The sequence below is a fragment of the Nicotiana sylvestris genome, chromosome 2 (genome assembly GCF_000393655.2).
Source record: "Nicotiana sylvestris chromosome 2, ASM39365v2, whole genome shotgun sequence".
NCBI classification, from domain to species: Eukaryota; Viridiplantae; Streptophyta; class Magnoliopsida; order Solanales; family Solanaceae; genus Nicotiana; species Nicotiana sylvestris.
This window is the reverse complement of record NC_091058.1, coordinates 61,654,624-61,681,657: the sequence shown is the minus strand read 5'-3', so window position 1 is coordinate 61,681,657 and position 27,034 is coordinate 61,654,624. Positions and strand designations below refer to the sequence as shown.

Genomic DNA, 27,034 nt, shown 5'->3' with positions numbered 1-27,034 from the left:
ATAATAGATATGAAATACAGAATACGAAATACGAAAAAGATGGCTGGTATAGTAAAACTAGCAGGTAAAGCCCTGCATCAATAGACGACCAATGACATTCTTAGTTCAACTCCTAATTGGTTAGTCTCACTCTATTGTGCTGTAAAAATATTCACAACTCTCCCCTAACCTACAACCTTAATACTCGACCTCCATAATTCCCTGTCAAGGGCCATGTCCTCAGTAATCCTAAGTCGCGTCATGTCCTGTCTGATCACCTCTCCCCAATACTTCTTATGTCGTCCTCTACCTCTCCGCGTGCCCACTATAGCCAGTCGCTCACACCTCCTCACCGGTGCATCAGTGCTCCTCCTCTGAATGTGCCCGAACCATCTGAGTCTTGTTTCCCGCATCTTGTCCTCCATGGGGGCCACGCCCACCTTCTCTCGAATATCTTCATTCCTAATCTTATCCATTCTTGTATGCCCGCACATCCACCTCAACATCCTCATCTCTGCTACTTTCATCTTCTGGATGTGTGAGTTCTTTACCGGCCAACATTCAGTTCCATATAACATGGCAGGCCTAACCACTGCTCTATAAAACTTACCTTTTAGTAACGGTGGCACTTTCTTGTCACACAAGACTCCCGACGCTAACCTCCACTTCATCCACCCCACCCCTATACGGTGTGTGACATCCTCGTCAATCTCCCCGATCCCCTGAATAACCGATCCAAGGTACTTGAAACTACCCCTCTTGGGAATGACTTGAGAGTCAAGCCTCACTTCAACTCCCGCTTCCGTCGGCTCAACTCCAAATTTGCACTCGAGGTATTCCGTCTTCGTCCTGCTCAACTTGAAACCTTTAGACTCAAGAGCATGTCTCCAAATCTCTAGCCTCTCGTTGACGCCGCCTCGTGTCTCGTCAATTAGAATAATGTCATCAGCAAATAGCATGCACCATGGCACCTCCCCTTGAATATGATGAGTCAGTGCATCCATCACCAGGGCAAATAGGAATGGGCTGAGCGCAGACCCTTGGTGCAACCCCGTAATAACTGGAAAGTGTTCAGAGTCGCCTCCTACTGTCCTAACCCGAGTCTTAGCTCCAGCATACATGTCTTTAATCACCCTAATATAGTCAACCGGGACCCCTTTATCCTCTAAGCAGCTCCATAAGACCTCCCTAGGAACCCTATCGTACGCTTTCTCCAGATCAATAAACACCATGTGAAGGTCCTTCTTCCTATCCCTGTACTGTTCCACCAACCTCCTAATAAGGTGGATAGCTTCTGTGGTAGATCGCCCCGGCATGAACGCGAACTGGTTGTCTGAAATAGACACTGTCCTTCGCACTCTCATTTCTACCACTCTCTCCCAAACTTTCATGGTATGACTTAGTAATTTGATGTCCCTATAGTTGTTACAGCTCTGGACATCACCTTTGTTCTTATACAATGGGACCATTGTACTCCACCTCCACTCTTCCGGCATCCTATTAGTCTTGAATATAACACTAAACAATGCAGTAAGCCATTCCAAGCCTGCTCTACCCACACACCTCCACAGTTCCACCGGAATTTCGTCTGGCCCGGTAGCTCTGCCCCTTCTCATCTTACGCATTGCCTCCATGACTTCATCGATCTCAATGTCCCTACAATTACTTAATTCATGGTGACTGTCGGCATTCCTCGATTCCCCAGGTCTAATATCTTGATCTCCTTCTTCACTTAGAAGTTTATGAAAGTAGGTCTGCTACCTCCTCTTAATCTGGTCATCTCCCATCAAAACTTTGTCGTCGTCATCTTTTATGCACCTCACCTGGTCTAGATCTCGAGTTGTCCTCTCTCTCGCCTTAGCGAATCGGAATAACTTCTTCTCCCCACCTTTGTTCCTTAGTTCCTCATACAGACGAGCAAAAGCTGTCGTCTTAGCCTCCGTCACTGCCATCTTTTGCCTCCTTCCTAGCTACCTTATACCTTTGATTGTTCTCTCTCTTCTCCTCCTCGTTAGTGCTCCCTACTAACCGCAGGTAAGCCGCCTTCTTCGCTTCCACTTTACCTTGGACAACTGCATTCCACCACCAATCTCCTTTGTGACCACCATTGCGGCCCGTAGATATCCCTAACACCTCTCTCGCCGCCTTTCTTATACAGTCCGCCGTCGTCGACCACATTGTGTTCACGTCCCCACCACTCCTCCAAGCTCCCATTGCCGATAACCTTCCTTCCAACTCCTTAGCTTTATCGACCATACTGCAAGGTTTACAAAATATAACTTACGGCACGTTTGTCGCTGACCTGACAAAAAATATTTCAAAGGAAAGCTAAATGGGGACCACAGAAGAACTGAATAATATATTATCAGTAATAATGATTATGCTAAAATAAAATTATTCAACTCTTTCACAAGCAATTTAATTAGCAAAATCCAATCTTTCATCGAGCACAAATATATATATACTTGGTTCTGAGAAATCCAACTTAAACAATAACAACAACATACTCAGTATAATCTCACGGGTGGTGTCACGGGAAATCCAACTTAAACCAATACACAAATTGTCAAAACATGATAGTTAGTGAAAAGAGTATCCTTTGCGCAATGTGTATAGCATGAAACGCGGAAATAGAAAAAGGGTGTACCTTTTCCAAATCCACTAAAGGAGCCATGGTGAAACCGAATTGTGCCTTTTTGCTGTTGCTGTTGCTGTTCCTTTTCAGGTTCTCCTTTGCTATTCAATAATAATGATGAACGTTACTATGCCTTCAATTTCAGAACGAAGTATATACATTTGTGCTCGATGAAAGATTGGTTTTTGCTAATTAAAATTGCTTGTGAAGGAGTTGAATAATTTAATTTTAGCATAATCATTATTACTGATAATATATTATTCAAATTCTCCTTAATTTTTCATAGGTTCAGCACTAATTACAGAACTTTTCATGAAAGAGAGAGAAGATAGATTAGTATTCGGAATTGTCAAAATTATGTCGTGATATTTTTTTTTAGAATAGAGTAGGTAAATAAGATTACTCTGCAATCCTGCAAACACACAGAAAGAGGGGGGAAAATTAAAATGATGGGAAAAAATAACAAAATACAGCAGTCCGCACATTGGCACTTCGCATAGAAGAGAATACTCATTCACACACAACATAGACCACAAACATTAATTGGTTGCATATAGAATCACGAACCCAATCCCAATTATGCTCTTTCAATAGAATTAGAGTAGGCAAATATATCATTTATTAGATTAGAATTGCTTAGCATAATGGGTAAAAATTTGTTTGAACGAAGTACATACCGGTATTTGTTGATCGAACAGAACTAGTTGCAAATTCCGGGTGCCAGTACAGCATTTTTTCAAACAGTTCATGGGCGTAAAAATAAGAAGGGAGAGAAGGGTACAAAAGAGATGGAGGAGTACACAGAAAGAGACGGAGGAGTACAGAGAAGTGAAAGAGACGAAGGAATAGAGAAAAAGTGAAGCATCAGGCTTGGCCGGTGGCAATTGACTTAGAGCCTTGGGTTTGCTTCCTTTCAAGGTTTCAAGTTCGAAACCCACTGGATGCAAACAATTAAAGATGGTCATCGGATTGGATAAAATCTGAATTAACCGTAGTGCACTTGCGGAAACTCTTTGCCGAGGGCCTGTGCACCCCTGGAATTAGTCAGGGCTCGAAAATGACTTAGCCACAAAGTAAAACTCTCTACAAGATAGACATTCACTCTAAATAGAATTCTATTCATAACACTCCAAAAAAAATCTAGAAAAGGAAAAAGAGTACACATCTCTAATAATATGCCTTTTGGTTGCCTCGTTAAAAACCTTGCAAGGAAAACCCAGTGGAACAAAACCTTGTAAGGGGAAAAGAGTGCAACGCGCATTAACTCCCCCTGATGAGAGTATCAATTCACATCCTTGAGCCTTCGCATCCCGATCTTGTACACTAGCTTCTTGAAGGTTGACGTTGGTAGAGATCTTGTGAACAAATCAGCCATATTATCACTTGAACGAATCTGTTGCACATTGATATCACCATTCTTGTGAAGATCATGTGTGAAAAATAACTTTGGTGAAATGTGTTTTGTCCTATCTCCTTTTATGAATCCTCCCTTCAATTGGGCTATGTATGTTGCATTGTCTTCATACAAAATCGTGGGTAGTTTGTCACATTTCAAACAACATTTGTCTCGAATAAGATGTATTATAGACCTCAACCACACACACCCTCGACTTGCTTCATGAATAGCAATTATCTCAACATGATTAGATGAAGTAGCCACAATTGATTGCTTAGTCGATCGACAAGATATGGCAGTGCCTCCACAGGTAAACACATAACCTGTTTGAGATCGAGCCTTGTGTGGATCGGATAAATACCCACCATCGTCATAACCAACAAGATCAGGACTGCAATTATTGTCATAAAATAAGCCCATATCGGTAGTCCCTTTTAGATACCGCAATATGTGTTTGATTCCATTTCAATGTCTCCTTGTGGGAGCAGAGCTATATCTTGCTAAGACATTAAGTGAAAAAGTTATGTCAGGCCTTGTAGTATTGGCAAGATACATTAGTGCACCAATTGCACTAAGATATGGTACTTCAGGACCAAGTAGCTCTTCATTCTCTTCTTGAGGCCGGAATGGATCCTTATTCACATCAAGTGAATCGAACAACCATCGGAGTACTTAATGGATGTGCTCCATCCATGTAAAACCGTTTCAATACCTTTTCTATGTAGGCAGATTGATGAACAAAAATTCCGTTTGCCAAATGTTCAATTTGCAACCCAAGACATAATTTTGTCTTTCCGAGATCTTTCATCTCGCATTCCTTCTTTAAATAATCAATTGCCTTTTGGAGTTCTATAGGAGTTCCAATAAGGTTTATGTCATCAACATATACGGCAAGTACAACAAATTCCGATGTTGTTTTCTTTATAAAAACACATGGGTAAATGACATCATTTATATAGCCTTCCTTTAATAAATACTCACTAAGACGATTATACCACATTCGTCCTGATTGCTTTAGACCATACAACGATCTTTGCAATTTGATTGAAAACATTTTCCGGAACTTTGAATTATTTGCTTTAGGCATTTTAAATTCCTCGGGAATTTTCATGTATATCTCATTATCAAGAGAGCCATAAAGGTAGGCGGTAACCACATCCATTAAATGCATGTCAAGCTTTTTATGGACAGCAAAACTAATGAGATAACGGAACATTATAGCATCCATAACGGGTGAATATGTCTCTTTATAATCGACACCAGGCCTTTGTGAAAATCCTTGTGCAACAAGGCGTGCCTTATATCTTTATACCTCGTTTTTCTCATTTCTCTTGCGTACAAAGACCCATTTATAGCCAACAAGCTTAACACCATTAGGTGTTTGGACTACAGGCCCAAAAACTTCACGTTTTGCAAGTGAATTTAACTCTAATTGGATTGCTTCTTGCCATTTTGGCCAATCAAGTCTTTGTCGACATTCTCCAACAGATTGAAGTTCAACATCCTCACTTTCTTGCATAATGCTAGATGCAACATTATATGCAAAGACATAATCCACCACTATATCTACTCGATTCAAATTTGTCTCAATATCGATTGGATTTATTGATAGTTCCTTATTTTCTTGAGTCTCGGGCTCAGTGGATTCCTCATGAATCTCAGAATTTATTAAATTATGGATTTCTTCATGAGATTCTTTCGTAGTGTCATTTTGATCATTTGTTTTCTTTTTTCTAGGATTTCGATCTTTGGAACCTAATGGTCTGTCACGTTTTAAGCGTGTTTTTGACTCATTAGCTATTACACTAGAAGATTGTCCAACAGGGACATCAATACGGATTGGAACATTCTCTGCAAGGATATGTGATTTTGTTATTCTTTTCAGATCCGTAAATGTGTATGGCATTTGATTTTCTATTCTCTGCAGATGGATAATCTTTTGCACCTCTTTTTCACAAATAGAGGCACGTGGATCAAGATGAGATAATGATGGATTTTTCCACAAAATTTTCTGTTTGGTTTCACCAACTTCCCCCCCTAATTTTGGGAAAAGTGTCTCATCGAATCGACAGTCTGCAAATCGTGCAGTAAACAAATCCCCCGTCAATGTTTCTAGGTAGCGAATGATGGAGGGCGATTCAAACCCAACATATATTCCTAACCTTCTTTGCGGACCCATTTTGGTGCGATATGGCGATGCTACAGGCACATATACTGCGCATCCAAAAATTCTTAAATGGGATATATTAGGTTCATGACCCAAAACTAGTTGCAACGGGGAATATTTATGATAATTTATCGGTTGGAGACGAACTAGCATTGCTGCATGCAAAATGGCATGACCCCAAACAGAAGTGGGCAGCCTCGTTTTCATGAGTAACGGTCTTGCTATCAATTGCAGACATTTTATTAAAGACTCTGCTAGACCATTTTGAGTGTGAACATGAGCTACAGGATGTTCCACTTTTATCCCAATTGATAAGTAATAATCATTAAATGTTTGGGATGAAAACTCAGCAGCATTATCAAGTCTAATAGACTTAATTGGATTATCGGGAAATTGTGCCCGTAATCGAATTATTTGTGTCATTAATTTTGCAAACGCGAGGTTGCGAGATGACAATAGGCACACATGGGACCATCTAGAAGATGCGTCTATTAAGACCATATAATATCTAAACGACCCACTAGATGGGTGAATAGGTCCACAAATGTCCCCTTGTATACATTCCAAAAACGCAGAGGACTCAATTTCAATCTTTGTTGGTGATGGTCTAATACTTAACTCGCCTTGATAACAAGAAGTGCGAGAAAATTCATTATTTAAAAGAATCTTTAAATTCTTTAATGAATGCCCATTTGAGTTTTCTATAATTCGCCTCATCATAATTGATCCAGGGTGTTCCAATCGATCATGCCAAAGTAAAAGTATTGGAATCAGTAACCTTTTGGTTTACAATAGAATGTGCCTCAATCGCACTAATTCTTGTCCAATACAGGCCACAAGACAAAGATGGGAACTTCTCAATAGCCCTTTTCTGGCCAGAGACATTTTTGGTAATGATGAGATATTCAAGATTATTCTCATCTATTGTCTCAATATGATATCCATTTCGGTGGATATCTTTAAAACTCAACAAATTCCTCTTGGACTTGGAGGAGAACATTGCATTCTCTATGATATCCCTTAGGCAGAGTTATAGTAGCTCTTCCAGAGTCTTCAATTAATTTACTACTACCAGAAATTATAGTAACATCTGCCTTACACATATTTAAATGAGAGGAATATCTCTTTTCTTTGAATATTGTATGTGTCGTACATGAATCAACTAAACAAATATTTTTGCAATTGAAATTTGATTCAAGTTTGCTTTGAGAGAGATCCATATTTGCTTCACATGGTTTCACATACAAAAGAAATATACGAATAAACATTAGTATTTTCAAAGAAAAGGAAAAGAAAACAAAGTTAAGTCAATGATTCAATAATGACTTTTAAAGCAATTTCAAGCAATTTTTGATTTTGATACAAACAATTACGTAGAAAAATAATGCAGTCATATACTACTAAAATCTTGTTAAGTAAAGCTTCATTCGATCTAGATGGCTCGTAAACAGTAATACATTTTAAAAAGATCTAATTACTGAATGTGTTTTTGTATTATCCGCAGTTTAATTTTCAAAGATCATGTTAATAGATAGTAACTAAAAATTACAAATTTAATGATTGTAAAAAAGAAATAAAAACGGGTACTTCCCTGGGTTATGTCACACTTCACTGCTACTCTTTCAAAAAAAATTCATTCAATTCCTTTCTAGTTACAATTCTCCCTCTATCCCAAAATTAGTAAAAGACAATAAATGCTCGCCCTCTCAGAAATGGAATTTTATAGGAAGCAATTATTTATAAAATCGCATGAAATGTATGTGTATTTCTGCGGCGAGATTTATAAAATAAATAATATTGTTTTATACTAATGACTACTACTCATGTAAAGAATTGTAATTACATGATGTTTATTTACTAACTATTAAAAATAGGCAAACATAAAAGTTGAACTACTCAATCATCTTTAACCAAGGATCCATCACCGATCAGGTGATCTATTTTTCCATCAGGGTGCTCAAAGAAGTCTGCCACATCCAAGTGGGTATGTCAAAATCATTGTCAGAGACAAAATTAGCTTCAGAGCCTTTATTCTTTAGAGATGCTTGATAAAGCTCAACCAAATGTCTTGGTGTACGACAAATATTTGCCCAATGGCCTTTTCCACCGCAACGATAACATTCAGTTTCTGAACCATTTGCCTTTGGCTTCTCATCTTTCCCTTTCCACTTTTGGTGATTATTTTTCTTTGGGGGGTGATTTATACCAGGAAAATTTCTTCCTTGTCCACGGCCACGGCCAAGACGATGACCACGACCACGAATAAGGCCACGACCTTTTCCACGCTTAGCATAATGAGAATACGCCTCATCCATTTTAGGCAATGGTGCAGATCCAGTGGGTCGATTTTCGTGATTTTTTATGAGCAATTCGTTGTTTCGTTCAGCCACAAGGAGAAGAGAAATCAGCTCAGAGTACTTCTTGAAACCTTTCTCTCTGTACTACTGTTGCAGGACCATATTGGAGGCATGAAACGTTGTAAACATTTTTCAAGCATATCATAATCAGTGATAGTATCTCTACAGAGTTTCAATTTAAAAGTAATTCTGAACATTGCAAAATTATATTCAGAAACAGACTTAAAGTCTTAGAGCCTCAGATGAGCCCAATCATATCGTGCTTGTGGAAGAGTGACCAACTTTAAGTTGTCATATCTTTCTTTTAAGTCATTCCACAAAACAAGTGAATCTTTGACTGTGAGATATTCTATTTTCAACCCTTCATCAGGTGATGGCGCAAGAAAATCAAGGCGTTAGCACAGTCTTGGGTGGATGCTTTAGTTTTGTCTTTAATGGCGTCTCCAAGATCCATTGCATCTAAATGGATTTCAGCATCGAACACCCATGTCATATAGTTCTTGCCCGAAATTTCAAGGGCAACGAACTTTCTTTTCATAATATCAGTCATAATTAAAAGAGGAGAAAAGTTGTACCTTAATCTTCTTGAGACGGTAGAGTTTCGTGCTGATAATATGTTATAAAATAATAAAAGAAGAAGAACAATATTACAGAGAAAGAGAGAGAGGAAATTCTTATTGAATTTTGGATGATTTACAATGGAGTAAGATCTCTCTATTTATAGGGGAAAAATGACTTAGCCACAAAGTAAAACTCTCTACAAGATAGACATTCACTCTAAATAGAATTCTATTCATAACAAAAAAAAAAGTAGAGAAAAAGTGTAAGAAAATAGAGAGTAGAGAATAGGCGGGGAAGAAGCGGTTCCACCTGAAGGGGTTTGTATATTTTGAGTTTTTTTTGTTATTCGCGGGGAGTATCTCTTTTGAAACGACAAATAAGCATAGAGGGAAGAAATGGATTTGTTGTTGAATGGGAGTGACACGTCACTGGCCTTAGGGCCCTCTATTATTTATATCTATATCTATATATATCTATACTATATTAAAAGCACGAAGACCCTTAGCAAAATATCATTCACTTTTTTTACCCTTTTAAAATAGAGTTCACATTGGACAAAATCGTAATTCAAATTATTTTCCTAATATTTAGGATTTAAATCTACTAAAATTTTGATTATTAGATATTTTCTTATTTGAATTGACATAACTTTCCTTATCTGAATTAAGTAAACGATCCTATATTTAAAACTTTACAATAAATTAAAATTTACCTTATATATAAATTATATACTACAATATTTAGACACTGGCTTATAAACTTTAACTTCAACTAAAATTATATCCACTTTGAATTTATGTAAGTTAGCTAGTGATGGACTAAATTCAATTCATATTCAAATCCATAATGGTAAAATCGAAAGAATACAGTTTGTCTAGAATAATATTTGTTCCTCTAATAAAGAAGTTATTTTTTCAAGTTGATTCTTATTAGAGTTCTGCAACTTTTTACTGTTAATTGGACGAATATTTAATATAGTTAAAATAAGATATTTTGTGAAATAAAATTGTTTGACCTATGGAAAAAGTGTCAATATCTAGGAATCTAAAATCAAATTAAGATTTTAATTATTTATACAAATCATTTTCTTATATTTGAACAATATAACATTAGTGTAATTCCTTTCGTATTACCTTTAAATTATATATATATATATATATATATATATATATGAACTATAATATATTTTCATATAATATTTGAACTACTTTTCTATTCAAACATTGTTTTTTATTCATCAATCATTCTTTTGGTATAATATTTAAATACTACACTCGATAACTTCAACAAGTAACAAAAAGATATTTGAAAATATAAAAGAGAAAGAAAGAATTTTACCATCAGAATAATATTTAAATATTGGATGACCTAATATTAACAATGAATCGATAAAAGTAAACTACTTCCTCTTATGTTGAAACAAATAACTAAATCTTGCATTTATTCCAACAAACAATAGCTCTCTTTACCGAATTAACCATATGGGATTATCATCCAACATTTTAAAGAACTCGTGCTTTTTTTAAAATTTTTTAGTTTATAACTCATATATGTTTAATAAGATTTATTTAATTTTAAAAACTTAATACTATATTAAAAGTGGAAAGTCCTAAACTAGAAAGTTAAATTACTAAAATATCCTTTTAAAAAAATTTATCTATACTATATTAAAAGTGAAAAGCCCTAAACTAGAAAGTTAAATTACTAAAATACCCTTTTAAAAAAGTAATTATTTATAAAAATAAAAAAATAAAAACTAATTTATTTTGAAGTATCTTTTCTAAAAGGCGGTGTCTTTTCATTTAAGTAACTAAATTCGCTTTTTTAAATGTATTCAAATGTGATCGAGGATGAAGAAGAAAAATATCACAATTTTTTTATAAGGATCCAAATATTTAGAAGGATTTCAGAGTATAATTCGAAATTAGAATATATATATTGCGATTAGGTATTTGTGTTGTTACTATTGTAATTTATCATTTTGATGTATTCGATGAAAATAGTTTTAATTATGAAGATCCTCATAAAGGATAAAGTATAGTCAAACATCATCAACTATTAAACAAATACAAAGTATAAAAGTTTCTGCAAGCTTATAACAATCATATGAAAATTAAAAAGGCTTGAATTAAATTAAGTTACCAAAAAAGTATAGCATTATGATTAAAAGGATTTATATGACTTTAGGTTTAATTATTTTATTAGCATTGCATTATGCTTAAATTTTTATTATCAATGTTTTAATTACATTATCATGAACTGGATTATATAAACATAATTTGTAAACATACTGAATCGATTCTTCATCTTGTAGGAACTTATTGTTAATTCTTGAATTTAAATAAGAAAATATTTGAAAAATTAAAAAGAACCAAAATACCCTTTTAATAATGTATATTTATATTTAATAATAATAATAATTTCATAAAAACTAGAAAGATATTTAATAATAGTATTTTTCTTAAAAGGAAAAGAAGGAACCATTTGAAGTAAGTTCACTAAAGGGTGTGTTTCTTCTTAGTAACTATCCCAATTGAATTTTTGAATAACCGCTGGTTAATCTAAAAACACAACCTTAATTATATTTTGGCTATTCTCCAAAAGCCAAACATTTTACTTTAGAGATTAAAGCAATTCTAAATTTCCACATTTTGTCATTCTTTTTTGCTCCTTGTAATTCTTTCATTCACTCATTCTATTTAGTTAAGTTCTTGTGATTAAAGAATCAAAGAGTACTAACTTAATTTGATACTAACAAACGGTACAACCACATTGGTACAAAAAAACATACACCAAGACTATTAAGTAAGATATGACTATTTTATATTTGTATCTTATGGGATAGATTAATGTAATTAAAAATGTTTAACTAACTTAACTAAATGCTTCTTCATTGATGATCCAGATGATATTTAAAACTTTTGAATTCATGTAGCAGTTTAGCTTTGTTTTTAATGGAAAAGTTACGTTAGTTTTGATTTAATAAATATGTTACACGTAAGTTAATGTGTTACGTAAGTTTTTATATAGTTTAAATAAAAAAAAGTTAATAAGTAAAATTTTAGCTAATGTTAAAGTCCTAAAAAATTAGAAAAATAATTAAATGATTATTTTGAGTTTAAAATTAATTTTCTAAGAAAAATACATCTATTGTATTGCAGTACACGCGCAACGCGCATGCCGAAAGACTAGTATATATATATAATCTATTATTTTTGAAGTGAACCAAAAATAATGTTATTTATGATACTCTATATTATATTAAAAGTAAACTGTCATTTATCTTTTTTACTCCTTTAAAATAAAGTTTACACTGGACAAATTAATTATTTGATTATTTTTTAATATTTAGGACTTTCATTATTTTGGTATTATTTAGAACTTTAAAATAAACTACATTCTATGTAAAAAAAATTATTTAAATTTTGTAATATATTATATTTTTAAAAGAAAATCATATATTTAGGTTTTGCAAATTCACATTAAGACTCCAAGGCACGTAGGGACATGTGCCTTGAAAAATTACCTTTTTACCTTTCGAAAAACTTTCTTTTTGTATAAAATTATTATAAATATAAAACTTAGCAAGGCATGTAGGTACAAATTGTTATAAAATAAAGACTACTAAGTAAATAAATCGAAGGCAAATATAGAGAGATTGATATTTATTCAACTTCAAGCTGATGTACATAATGAACTGAAAACCCCTCTATTTATAGAAGAAAGAAAGCAGCTGCGAGTAAAGCCGTCAAAATGGGCTTAGCCCGTGAGGCTAGCCCAACCCAGCCCACTACTTGGGTAGGGTTGGGCTAGAATTTTTTGAGCTCATTTAAAGTTGAGACTTATAATCCCGGCCCAAGTCAGCCCGCTGGCCCTTGAGGCTTGACCGAGGCTGGGCCTGGGCCGACCCGTTGGCTAAAAATTAACAAAATAATTAACTACTAAATATTTAATACTTTTAAAAAAGTAAAAATTAAAAAAAACTATTAATTATAAACCTCATTCCCCAAGTCTAGATTGCTCATTCACCCTTCCATATCAACTAGAATTTACATTTTTGACATGCATGTAATTTGACAAAATTAGTTTTTCTTTTGCTTAATTAATAACGAACTCGGAAAGTTTTAGTTGGTCAATAATAATTATTTTTCAAAAGAAAATATTACTTTAAGTGGCCAATGATCAGTTTAGATTACTTTAATATACTATTAATGTTTAAACTGCTCTTTAGTATAGAAAAAAATCAATTTTGAATACAAAAAAAAATGATCACTAGCAAATTTCAGGAATTTTAAAAATTTTATGGACTATAATGATGAAATCAGCAAATGATATTAATCCTAAATTAAAAAACCCCAGCATTTAAACTCATTGAAGCAATCCTTGAATCTGAGGAAAATAAAAGAAAAGCATTATGAAAATATTCATGTAACTTTAAAAAGGAAGAATTAGAGATATAGAGAATTTGCATTTCAATTACGAGATTCCTCATCAAATATCAAGTTTTTTTTACGCTCTAAGTAAACAAAAGTTATTTAAATGATTAATCGACTATGTCTCAAAAAAATATTTAAGAATATAAAGAAATTCTTTTTCTTAAAAAAAATTGAAGGGTCGGCCCGCCCTATCCCACGGCCCTCTTAGGGATGGGTTGGGCTGGCCATTTAAGGCCCGTTCATGTGGCGGGTCAGCCCGTCCTAGCCCACCAAATTTAAAAGCCCGCGAGGCTTGGGGTGGGCTGGGCTGGCCCGTTTTGACAGCTCTAGCTGTGAGGCTTTTCAGGAAGCAGCTGCAAGGCTTTTCTTGAGCTGCTTGTAAGCTATCTGCATGAGCTGCTTGCAACCTGCATGTGTTAATAAGAAGCTACTGCAAATTATTTCATTGAGTTGCTTGTAGATAAGCTTCAATGGATTACTAAATAGATAACCTTCTTCAGGAAGATTATCTATAACGGAATATTAAATGAACATCCACAATATAATTATTTTCATAACACTCCCCTTGAATGTTCATTAAAAAGATATTGTGCCTCGTTAAAACCTTACTAGGAAAAATCCAGTGGAAAAAATCCTAGTGAAGGAAAAAGAGTACACATATTTAGTAATACGCATTTCTGGCTGCTTCATTAAAAATTTTACGAGAAAAACCTTAGTAAGAGAAAAAGAGTACAACGCATATTTCACTCCCCCTAATGAAAACCTTGTTTCAAATATTTGAGTCTCTGCATTCCAAACTTGTATACCATTTCTCAAAAGTTGAAGTTGGCAAAGATTTAGTGAACAAATCTGCCTGATTTTCACTTGAACAGATTTGTTGCACAACAATGTCACCATTTTTCTGAAGGTCATGTGTGTAGAATGATTTTGGTGAAATGTGTTTCGTTCTATCTCCTTTTATAAATCCTCCCGTCAATTGGGTTATGCATGCAATATTGTCGTCGTATAAAATTGTTAATCTTTTATCACATTCTAAACCACATTTTTCTCGAATAAAATGAATCATCGATATCCACCATATGCATTCCCTACTTGCTCTATAAATAACTATTGTCTCAGCATGATTTGTAGAAGTAACAACAATATATTGCTTTGTGGAGTGCCATGATATGACAGTACCTCCACATGTAAACCGTATTTGGTTTGAGATCGAACTTTATAGAGATTAGATAAATAACCCACATATGCATAACCAACAAGATCTGCATTACCTTTGTTAGCATAAACCAAACCCTATATTAAGAGTTCCCTTTAAATATCACAATATATGCTTAATCTCGTTTCAATATCTCCGTGTAGGAGAAGAGCTATATCTTGCTAGTAAATTAACAAAAAATGCTATGTTAGGCCTTGTAGCATTAGCAAGATACATAAGTGCACCAATTGCACTAACATAAGGTATTTCGGGACCAAAGAGTTGTTCATCCTCTTCTGGAGGTTGGAACATATCCTTATTCACTTCAAGTGATAGAACAACTATTGGTGTACTCAATGGGTGCGCTTTGTCCATGTAAAAGCATTTTAAGACCCTTTCTGTATAGGCATATTGATAGATAAAGATCACATCTGCTAAATGTTCAATTTGTAGACCAAGACAAAGTTTTGTCTTTCCAAGATTTTTTATCTCAAATTCTTTCTTAAGATATTCAATTGCCTTCTGGAGCTCTTGTAACCTTCTTTTAGCAAATATTCATTGAGGCGATTATACTACATGCGCCCAAATTACTTTAAACGGTACAATGACCTTTATAATTTGATCGAGTACATTTCTCGAGACTTTGAACTATATGTTTCATGCATTTTAAATCCTTCAGGGATATTCATATAGGTTATGACTTGCATTTAAATGACATGACATCTTCAGGTGTCTGGACTATAGGTCTGATCCTTACAATCTTTTATAATATTGTGCACTATATTGCATCAAATATATCGTCGATGATAATTTGTATCATTTCCTAAGTGAAATAACTTGTTGAGATCTCATCACTTTCTTTATTTTCAGGTATCTGAACTTCTTTTGGAGTTTCATGAAATGTTATGTCGTGGGCTCTTCTAGAGCTCATTTCCTCCTCATTATGATCATTAACTCCTATCATTTTTCAAGGATTGTTACATTTGGAATCGATTGGTCTACCACGCTTCATGCGTACAGTAAACTCTATCCTTTAGGGACTTTAATTTTAATAGGAGCATTTGGAGCTGAAATATGATATTTAATTTTAGATTAACAAATGCTTCTGGAATTTGACTTGAATTATCTTCTAAGTGAGGATCATATTAATGATAATTCGATTCATATAGCATATTTTTCAACTATTTATTCCATCCCCTAATGTTAGAAAAACTAACATATATCTCCAATCTTCTTTGAGAAACATATCTTTGTGTATTGTGGTAGAGAAATTAATCATATACCACACATCAAAAGATAGTAGAAATATTTGGTTTCTGATCTTAAACCAATTGTGAGGGGAGGACTTATCATATATTGCTGGTCTGATGCATATAAGTGCTGCTATATGCAATTTAGAAAATCTTAGACCAACACATGAAGCTTTGTTCTCATAAGCAATAGTTTATCCATTAGTAGGAGGTATTCAATGCTAAACCAACTTGGATATAAACCAGCATTATCAAGATGAACTGTCTTGCATAATCTGAAAGTTATGCTCTTAATTGAGAAAACAATCTCAAATGTCAAACTACAAGTTGACAATAAACATACATGTAACCATCTTATATATGCATCTATAAGTGGTTCACATGACAGGTGAATGCGCCCATATTTACCTTTTATATATTTCAGAATCAGGGGTTTTAATCCCAACTTTAGTTGGTATAATCAATTTATTATGAGAACAAGCAACACAAGAGAACACTTGAATAATCTCCTAGTTCTTCAGTATATGCTTACCTGAATTCTCAAATAGCTCATTTAAAATGACAAATGAAAACTTCAAGTTTACCATGACATGTGTTATCTCTTAGTAAATTTCTGGTTTACTATGGCACAAACTTTTGCATTAGTAAACTTCTAATTTACCGTGGCTACTTTTGCATAAGTAAATTTCTGATTTACTGTAGCTGCTTTTGCATTAGTAAACTTCTGTTTTGCTGTGGCTACTTTTCTATAAGCAAATTTCTGATTTACTGTAGCTGTTTTTGCATTAGTAAACTTCTGGTTTACTGTGATACATGATGTAGTATAAATTGAAGAATAAGGGAGTAACTTCTCACATACATATTTACCCCCTATGATTGTGGAAACATGAAGATTCAATCTTTCAATCATTTGTAGTCTCAGTATGATTGTCATTTGTATTAGTAAACTTCAAGTTTACTACAACATATGTTTTGATCATAATCATATCATATGAATGATATATTTGTATATAAGCTCTTCATGTCACGACCCAGATTTCCTACCCTCGGGAGTCGTGATGACGCCTACTCATGAAAGCTAGGCAAGCCGCGTATTGTATAATTACTAACTCATTTATTAGCCCCTTTTAACAATTTAAACTAACATGTGATCAACAGTAAAACATTAACAATAAATAAAACAAGCGGAAGACTTAATCTGATAAAATAACCAAAGCCTACATGACGATGCCAACATATGTCTTTACCCGAAATCCGGTATCACAATATCACGAACTGTCTATGAATACTACATACAAGTGTCCGAAAGGAGAAGTACAACCTATCTCGGAAGTAAATGAAAACAGAATACATAAAAAGATAGAAGAGAACGTCGGGCATGCGGATGCCTGTAGGACTACCTCGGGATCTCTAGCTGGACTGAAGGCAACCACCCAAAGCTACGGTCCAAAAGCTGCTCCAGGATCTGCACATAGTACAGAGTGTATCATCAGCACAACCGACCCCATGTGCTGGTAAGTGCCTAGCCTAACCTCGGCGAAGTAGTGACGAGGCTAGGACCTACCAAATAAACATGTGCAATTATATAATATATAACGGAAAATAAAACAGAAATACACAAGTAAAGATGGGAGGGGGTACATGCTGCGGGGGAATATCAATACCAACAGTAAATTAAGAGAAAAGCATAAGGAACAATTTAGAATCTACAACAAATCAATGAAGAACTCGCAGCCAATCTATAAACAATTCGTATTTTCTATTATTGCGGCGTGCAACCCGATCCAAAACATAATAACACTATTGCGGCGTGCAACCCGATCCGTATCATTTATCACTGTTGCGGAGTGCAACCCGATCCGTATCATTTATCACTGTTGCGGCGTGCAACCCGATCCATATCATTTATCACTGTTGCGGCGTGCAACCCGAACCATATCATTTATCACTGTTGCGGCGTGCAACCCGATCCATATTCATTATCACTATTGCGTCGTGCAACCCGATCCACGTATACAATTCAATACCAATTCACAAATAGAGTCCCGACAAAGGATCAATAAAGAAACAACGCTATCCCGGCAAGAAAATCGACAGTATAAGTAAATATATCCCGGCAGGGGAGAAACAGCTATAACCAAACTTGTTCCAACATCTAACTACCTCAACTAACACCAATACTCAATCATAAGTAATTTCCACGAGAATAATCATAATCCTTGCGTAATACAAAGAATCATCAAATTAAGCATCCGTAGTATTATTTAAGAACACAATAAATTTCAATTTAAGACTCACGGTCATGCTCGACACCAATGTATAGATACTCATCACCATGTCTATACGTCGTACTCAACAAGAAACAAGTAGCAAATAGAACACAACTCCTAATCCCTCAAACTAAGGTTAGACCAAACACTTACCTCGAACTTCCACGGCCAACTCAAGCCTCAAACACTGCTTTTCCTTTTGAATTTGGCTCCAAATCAATTGTATCTATACATAATTGACTTAATAACATCAATAAACGCTAAACAATCCAATTCCAATTTAATTATGGCTTTCCTATCATTCTTCCCAAAAAGTGAAAAATTGACCCCAGGCCCGCTTGGTCAAAATACAAGGTTCGGACCAAAACCCGTCACCCATTCACCCACGAGCCCGAAAACATAATTAGTTCCAAAATTCAACCCCAAAACGTGGTCTAAATCCCAATTATACAAAAAACCCTAACTCTACCCAAATCTCTAATTTTCTACCATTAAAAACATGATTTAGGCCTAGAAATCTAATGGGTGTAAATGAAAATTGAAGAAAATGAGTCTAAGATTACATACCTATGAAATTGGTGGTGAAATCCCTTTTCAAAATTGCCCAATTTGAAGTTTGGAAGAAGAAGTTATGAAATTTTGTTTAAGTCATGTTTTGCTTCTGTTTTAAAATCACTAGACAGGCTTTCATCACGTTCGCGATAGGCCTGTCGCGTTCGCGATGAATTAGGCCTAGGTGACCTTCGCGTTCGCGACCTTGGGGTCGCGTTCGCGGAGCTTTGACCCCTCGAGCCTTCGTATTCGCGGGCCAGTGGCCGCGTTCGCGTAAAACAAGTGAGAACCCCCCTCCCCCAGGCCAATTGCCTTACGCGTTCGCGAGTGCCTGGACGCGTTCGCGAAGGGTACTCCCCCCTTAGCCTCGCGTTCGCGTCGCAGGCTTCGCGTTCACGAAGAAGAAAACTGGCACGTGAGAAATTTGCCTTACGCGTTCGCGAGTGGGACTACGCGAACGCGAAGAACAAAATCCATGTGCACCGAACAACAAAAACCTGCAACTTTCATAAGTTCAAAACCCATCCGAAACTCACCCGAGCCCTCGGGGCTCCAAACCAAGCATACGTACTAACTCAAAAATATCATATGAACTTATCCGTGGGATCAAATCGCCAAAATAACCTTTAAACAACAAATTTAGCATAGAAATCTAAGAAAAATCTCAAAACTTTCAAAGTAGGAATTTTCACAACTACGGGTCTGAATCCCCTCAAACGACTTCCGTTTCTTACCAAATTTCACTGACTCATCTTATTTCACATATAAGACCTGTATCGGGCTCCGAAACCAGAATACGGGCCCGATACTATCAAATTCTAAATGCATTTCATTTCTAAAACTCATAGAAATTTCTAGAAAACAATTTTCTCTAAAAATTCATTTCTCGGGCTTGGGACCTCAGAATTTGATTCCGCGCATACGCCCAAGTCCCATATTTTTCTACGGACCCTCCGAGACCGTCAAATCACAAGTCCGGGTCTATTTACCCAAAATATTGACCGAAGTCAACTTAAATGCATTTTAAGTCAAAATTACAATATTTTTCACAGATTTTCACATAATAGCTTCCGACTATGCGTCCGGACTACGCACGCAAATCGAGGTGATGCTGAAAGAGGTTTTTAAGGCCTCGAAATGCAAAATTCATTTTAAAAACAAGTAATGACCCAAATTCATCACACTTCAAGAGCCTTCATTCATTATCCACAATCTAATATTTATCGGACACTACTAATGTCATATATTTCTAGACAAACAGTTAGCTCTTCAGGAGTTGTTGATATATTTTGTACTACCAAATATTTCTCAGAAACTTCTGGTATCATGAGAGAAAATCATAATCAAATGAATACTATAAAAACAATTCTAAATTTGTAAATGTAAGAAATTAAGAGTTTCAGTATTTTTACCACCAACTTTGTGACAAATATCTCATTTAGGGATAGACGCCATTAACATCTGAAAATTTTATATCAAATCGGCAACCACATAGTCATTATATACTTCGGGGAAAGATACATGAGTTGTTATTTCCTTCGGGGAACTCGATAACTAATCATAACATATTAATATGGTTGTAGTAGAAAATATTCTACAAGAATGTTTTTGCCTTAGAATGATACTTAATAAATTACCCAAGATGTTTTACTTACAACAGGTACGTGCAGCAATGATCTTTATGCCACAAAAATGATATTTATATCCTTTGTTATTCTACCTCTTCACGAAGTGAGTTGTGGTATTTCTTTATTTACTCCATGGAATAAAAATGTGCTTCAAAAATAACTTTGAATAGTTCATTATTTATTTAAGCACAAAAAGACATAGTTTCATAATATTTTTCTGCTTCAGGAGTAAATTTCAATTGTTTTACTACTTCAACAACAAATTAAAATACGAAATATTGAGTATATATTCTCTTAATCATATTACCTATTCTGGAGGTGAATTGTAATATATTTACATCAAGAGCGCGTTCATATTTATGAGCTTTACTAATATTGTCACATTCACTCTAGGGAATGAATTAATATTTATCAAAAGTTCTCATCCTTCAGGGAACAGAACATAATTATTTGAACGTGCATTAATCACACCACATCGTGTGATGCTTCAACCTCTTTTAAGATAATGCTACTTCATGAGCAAATCGAGGCATGCAAGTTATATAGAGAAATTTTCTCTAGCTTATCTGAAATTGTAACCATAGAAAGCCGAAATTGTCACTTCTGGTGGTCATAGGCATATACCACTTCTGGTTGTTAACAAAAAATTAGTTACAATGAGATATACGAAACATAACCACTTCTGGTGGTTGTATATTTCTTGCAAACTCTGTTGGAGTATAAGTGGATCTAACAATGTTATCCACTTTGTAATCCTTTATCAAAATAATTAGGAAGAAAACAAATACCAAAATAGGTATTGCATACGTAACATATAACCAAGCAATATTAAAATATAAGCAAAATGCTCAATTTAATTTACGCAAATTTGGCCACTCCAGATGTAAGTAATATTTACATCACTACTGCCAAGAAGAAAAACTCATCACCTCAAGGGTATAATCTACCTTATGATGCTCGGAATGAACAAGATCTAACCACGGACGTAAGAGTGTCGCTTTACATCGGAGATGGACACTGAAATAGAAATTAAATTCAAAGTAAGTGCTCAAAATGGCAGAGTCTCGTGCTGATAACGTGTTATAAAATAAAGACTACTAAGTAAATAAATCGAAGGCAAGTATAAGGAGAGATTGATATATTATTCAACTTCAAGCTGATGTACATAATGAACTAAAAATTCCTCTATTTATAGAAGAAATGAAGCAGTTGCGAGTTTTTTCCGGAAGCAGCTGCAAGGCTTTTCTTGAGCTGCTTGTAAGCTGTCTGCATGAGCCACTTGTAACATGCTTGTTTAATAAGAAGCTGCTGCAAATCATTTCATTAAGTTGCTTGCAATTTGCCTTCATCAGCTGCTTGTAGATAAACGTCAATGGAGTATTAAATGTATCTATAACGGAGTATTAAATGAACATCCACAATATAATTATTTTCATAACACAAATTATATTTTATTATTTTAGAGCTTATATTTTTTTGTTGATTTTTGTATTATAACACAAAAATATCTTGAATAAATTTTATATTATTTTTAAAATTTTGTTTTTATTCATACGAGGGTACATCCCTTTTGAAAAGAGCAGCAAGAAACCTAAACATCTTTCAGCTCTGAACCTTGCCGCTACCTACCTAGAGACAGAGACGAAGAAGATGGGGAAAGTATCATACATGAAGCTGAAAGGAAGCCAGAACTTGAGACTCCGTCTTTTACTAGCGACCCTTTCATCCAAATCGATTGTTATTGAGGATATTCGTTCTGAGGCTACTTGGCCTGGCCTTCGTCCTCACGAGGTCTCTTTCCTCCGCCTCCTTGAAAAAATCTGCGATGATTGTGTCGTTGAAATCAATGAAACTGGTAAAAATTATTCAGCCCCCCACCATACCATTTTTTGCGTATATCGTGTTCTAAAATTGATTCTTTGAACCTGTTGTGCTATTTTTGGGCAGGAACAAAACTAAAGTATAAACCAGGAATTATAATGGGAGGAAGGCATTTAGTTCATGATTGTGGTGTAAGTCGCTCCATCGGCTACTTTTTGGAACCGTTGATTGTGCTTGGTATGTTTGGGAAGAAACCACTCACCATTAGGCTCAAAGGTATGCCCTTTACCCTCTTTTATCCGCCAGGCAGTAACTTACTAATTTATATCCGGGAAATCATCACAATTTAGTCTAATTTGCAAAACAGTAGCAAGCAGAGTGTAACGCGTTCGTCTTGATTGAAAAGGGAAAGTCCAACTGTTCTTTGAGATGTACATGAGGTGTATTTGGTAAAACAATATTATGTTCTCCTTATACAAAAGAAAATATCTAGATTATGTTCTATGTGGAGTTCCTTGAGTTCGCTGGATATTGAAAATAACTCATTTCACAGGGTAACTAACAGCATTATCTTCTGTTTTATGTATCTTTTGCTCAGGAATGGATGTAATGATGACCCATTTAAAAGTGAATACATGTTGTGATATCAATTCAATTCCCATGATTTAAAATTCATGAAGCGTCAACAGCAGAAAAAAAGAATGTTCAGATGGCCATATTTTTTTTTTTAATTTTGTTTACTCTTGTAAAGGATAGTGCATTAAAACTCGGGATAAGTATATGGAAGGAGATTAAGTACTAAGAGGACGCTTGAATTGAGGTATCATTTTATAGCTAAGATTTGTCCAAACTAACACTTAACTGGATTAATCAGTCTGGAATGTCGACTATGACATCTTATCTCTTTGTGTCAGTTTCATACCATAATTGCTACAATTTCTATCACATGTTTTCACAATTTTGCAACTAGGATGAGTTAAAGGGCAGTTTTGTGCTCCAAATTTTACCTTTGGCACTCCAATCCTCAGTGGCGTACGCATGAATTTTTGTAAGCGGTGTCACCTTAGACGTGAAAAAATAAATATAATATCATATTTTAAAAAACAACCAACAAAAAAAATTTCAAAGGAAGCAACAACGTCCCTCCAATTTAAAAATTGTATTGTGTTGGCCTCTTTAGTTATGACTTAGGATCCACTAATTCAGTGCTTTGATAACGTCTAACAGGTTAGCGGTTCAAATCATTGATTTCCTTGTAACTGAATGTGATAGTAAATGCCGCAATTATTTTAAGAATTTGGTTATTATCTCAAAGTTTGAAACAACATTTTCAGGGATAACAAATGATTCGAAGGACCCATCTATTGATACTTTTCGATCAACTACTTTGCCTATACTGAAGCAGTTCGGAGTCCCTGCAGAAGGATTGGACCTGAAAATTGAGAGTCGGGGAGTTGCTCCTAAAGGTGGTGGAGAAGTACTTCTTTCAGTTCCTATGGTTCCGAATAGTTTGAAAGTGAGTTTTTTCTCCTTCACTTCGTTGTTTTGTATTCTGCGGGCAGCCAAATGACAGTCAGTCAGAAAACTATAAATGATTCTTTTGACCAATTTTTTTGGCGACCGCTATTATACAGGCTATTAAATGGGTTGATGAAGGTCTGGTGAAGAGAATTAGAGGTGTTTCCTTTTCAACTAGGGTATCTGTTCAGTTTGAGAATACCATTATACATGCTGCTCGAGGAATCTTGAATCCTTTTCTTTCAGATGTTCACATCTTTACAGATCATAAAGCTGGAGCACAAGCTGGAATGTATGATCATTTTGTGGATATCTCGCACTTGCTGTCTTTTTATGTAGTAACCATCCAGAACATGTTTAATTTGGGCTCTGCTGACTATATCTGAATTGATTGCAGGTCACCTGGCTATGGAATTTCTCTAGTTGCAGAGACTACCTCTGGTTGTGTTATATCTGCTGATACTACAGTTTCTTATGCAAGAGGAGAAGATGATGCAGACTTAGAGGATGATAGGAAAGATTTGATCCCTGCTGAGGAAGTTGGCGAGCAAATTGCTTCTGCACTACTTACGGAAATTAAACAGGGGGGAGTAGTAGATTCAACACATCAGGTGTGTATAACTTACTGACAACATTAATCTCTTTGTGAGTTCTAGCTGATCATACTTCCCTCAAGCTCCTCGTCTTACCAATCTCTTGGTTGTGTGTATATTAACAGGGACTGCTGTTTCTTCTATGTGCTTTGTGTCCAAAAGATGTTTCAGAAGTTCGGGTTGGGAAGCTGTCACCCTATGGAATAGAAGCACTAAGGCACATAAGAGACTTTTTGGATGTTAAGTTTGTCATGAAACCTGATGCCTCGACGGGAACTGTCACTATGATGTGTCTTGGCTCTGGATTTCAGAATTTATCCAGAAAAGTATCATGATAAAGATATAGCATAATGTGGTGGTTTAGAGTGACAGTTTGGATCGAATGGCTTCAATTCATCAATGGGTGGTTTTGACTTTAGAGTGAGAATTCAAGCACGATGTGTCACAGGCTCCAATTTTGATGTGGTCGCTAGTTGTAATGAGTGTGTGCTGTGAAAAGCAAGCATGAAATTTTGCAATGTAACCTTTATTAAATATTAACATTAATATTAATCCTTCGGTCTCATATCATGTGTCATGTTTCTCTTTTACATTCCCTTAAGAAAGAGATCGGACTATTCTACCCTTATTTATGTCTTAAGATATAATTTCTCTTCATTGAATCATCATCAACCCAGTAATCATCATTGAATATATTATTTTATTTACTCCATCTTCAAGAACAATTATTACTAAGTCTAAAAAAGGAAAAAATAATTAATTTTGTCTTTAACTTTTAAAATAACAAATAATTTGAGACAACTATTTTTAATAATCACGATTGTTAATATGAGACGGGGGAGTACTAATATTACATGAAATATTAAAAGGTCCTAGCATTTTACTTGTTTTCCTTTTAAATTGTCTATATTTGGTGGACTGTTATAAATCCTGTAAATGGATCCATCCACTTGCAACGATGGATGTCTTCCATAATATGTTTTGGATTGGTTATGTATCCATAACATGTTTTGGATTGGTTATGTATTAATAACAAGTTTTCGATTGGTTTTGTAACAATGAAATATTTCTATAAATATGAACCTATTTTCCACACTCTAAAACAAAGAAATAAATTCTCTCTTCTAATGTTATCATTCTCTTATATTATTAGTCCTAGTTAATTACGTAGTTCTTGCTATATTGCTTTTATTTTATAATACGTGATCAACACGAATCTCTAGCCAAATGATTCAATCAGCTCATCTAATCTTTTTCCTAAAGGAGCTAGTCTTCTTTCCGATTCAGGTATACATCAATTTGTTTATACAGTTTTATTAACTTTCTCATGTTTCTGACCTACAACTCAATGTTATAAGTAACTACATGCATGACCTGGAGTGAATATTATTATAATACTTATTTTTCCATGAAACTGAAAGAAAAGCAAATTTATGGTACATGTGCGTTTTCTATAGTCTCAAGCACAAAAGAGAAGTATGAGTATTTCAAATATATACGTGATGGTGTGTTGCAAAATTCTTGAAAATTTAATAAATTATTACGATTGATGTTAAGCAAGCAAAAAAATGAGATGTCAAATTCATGTATTGTAAAAATATACTACAGTTTACTGGCACATATATTACATGCATATATAATAATGATAACATCCTACGGTGATCAATTCCAAGGGTACTGTTTACTGATTCTTCAATTTTGCACAACGAGTATGTCATCGAAATTGGTACTACTCCTAAAGATATACTACTTCTTTAATCTCACAAGCAGTAGCCATATTGTTAAAGAGATTTTAAAAGATATGGTTAATGTTGTATTCTGGGCCGGGCCCGTGCCTAAATGGGCCAAACGGGCCGGGCTTAGCGGGCCTGGGCTCTGGCGGTCCCGGGCTTCGTGGGCTCAACGGGTAGAACCAGCCCGTGACGGGCCTAAGCCCATATGGTCCTGGACTAAACGGGCTGGGCTCGTGGGCTTAGCGGGCCTAACGGGCTTTTTTATTTCCGGGCTTTTTTTTTTTTTAATTTTTTTTGTTTAAGGTAATTTCTTGTAAACCATATCATGGCTATATAAAAAATATATATGTAGAAATCTAATTATTAAAGTGCTTGACGAAAAAGTAAAATAACAAAACAATAGTAAAACTAAATTGCCATGCATAATAATAAATTAATAAGAAAGTACAACATGAAGCATAAATACGTCTAATAATTTTAAAATAACACAAATTGTTGAAAAATCTTAAAGACGAATTTGCGGATAAATACCATCAACACAATACGTTATATGCCTCCTTAAAATGCCTGTGGTACACCCTGAACGAAAATTTAAGACTTCCACAGTTCTTGCACTTTAATATTTGGCCTTCTTCATTTTCTTCAAGCACTTCATAGTAATGCGAAACAAATAAGCGCACTCTTTCCGAACGAGGCATGATGTAACTTGAAAATTAAGATTGAGACTTCAAGTCTTGAAAATTGGAGATTGAGAGATTGAGAGAAATTTAGATTGAGAAATGAGTATTGAGTATTGGAATGAAGAAGAGGGAGGGGGTATTTATAGTGTTAGAGAAGGTTAGTTTTGTAAATTGAAAAAAATGGCTATTTGTGCAATATGGATTGGGGGTGGGGCCCTCATTTTGAATTTTGAAAAATCTTGTTTTGTAGTATATATAGTATA

At 35.0% G+C, this 27,034-nt stretch overlaps 1 protein-coding gene and 1 long non-coding RNA gene across 2 annotated transcripts; one reads left to right on the top strand and one right to left on the bottom strand.

Moving 5' to 3' along the window:
* Positions 1-1,122: 1,122 nt before the first annotated feature.
* LOC104237230 (uncharacterized) lies at positions 1,123-3,478 on the bottom strand. The gene is made up of 3 exons (XR_713578.2): positions 3,292-3,478; positions 2,627-2,715; positions 1,123-2,281 (listed from the first exon to the last, which is right to left on the bottom strand). It is a non-coding gene; the product is annotated as an uncharacterized lncRNA (long non-coding RNA).
* An 18,518-nt stretch (positions 3,479-21,996) lies between these two features.
* On the top strand, positions 21,997-24,923 carry LOC104237231 (probable RNA 3'-terminal phosphate cyclase-like protein). Its single transcript, XM_009791337.2, has 6 exons — positions 21,997-22,281; positions 22,374-22,523; positions 23,582-23,763; positions 23,882-24,057; positions 24,163-24,376; positions 24,484-24,923. Exons 1-6 carry the CDS (start codon positions 22,077-22,079, stop codon positions 24,691-24,693), a joined length of 1,137 nt encoding a protein of 378 aa, XP_009789639.1. The 5' UTR covers positions 21,997-22,076; the 3' UTR covers positions 24,694-24,923.
* Positions 24,924-27,034: the final 2,111 nt, after the last annotated feature.

What these genes read in the sequence shown, in the direction of transcription:
- LOC104237231 (XM_009791337.2), top strand. Translation starts at nt 22,077, where the DNA reads ATGGGGAAAGTATCATACATGAAGCTGAAAGGAAGCCAGAACTTGAGA. An exon ending in CGTTGAAATCAATGAAACTG is followed by an intron (nt 22,282 to 22,373) that starts GTAAAAATTATT and finishes ATTTTTGGGCAG; the next exon opens with GAACAAAACTAAAGTATAAA. An exon ending in GCTGGAGCACAAGCTGGAAT is followed by an intron (nt 24,058 to 24,162) that starts GTATGATCATTT and finishes AATTGATTGCAG; the next exon opens with GTCACCTGGCTATGGAATTT.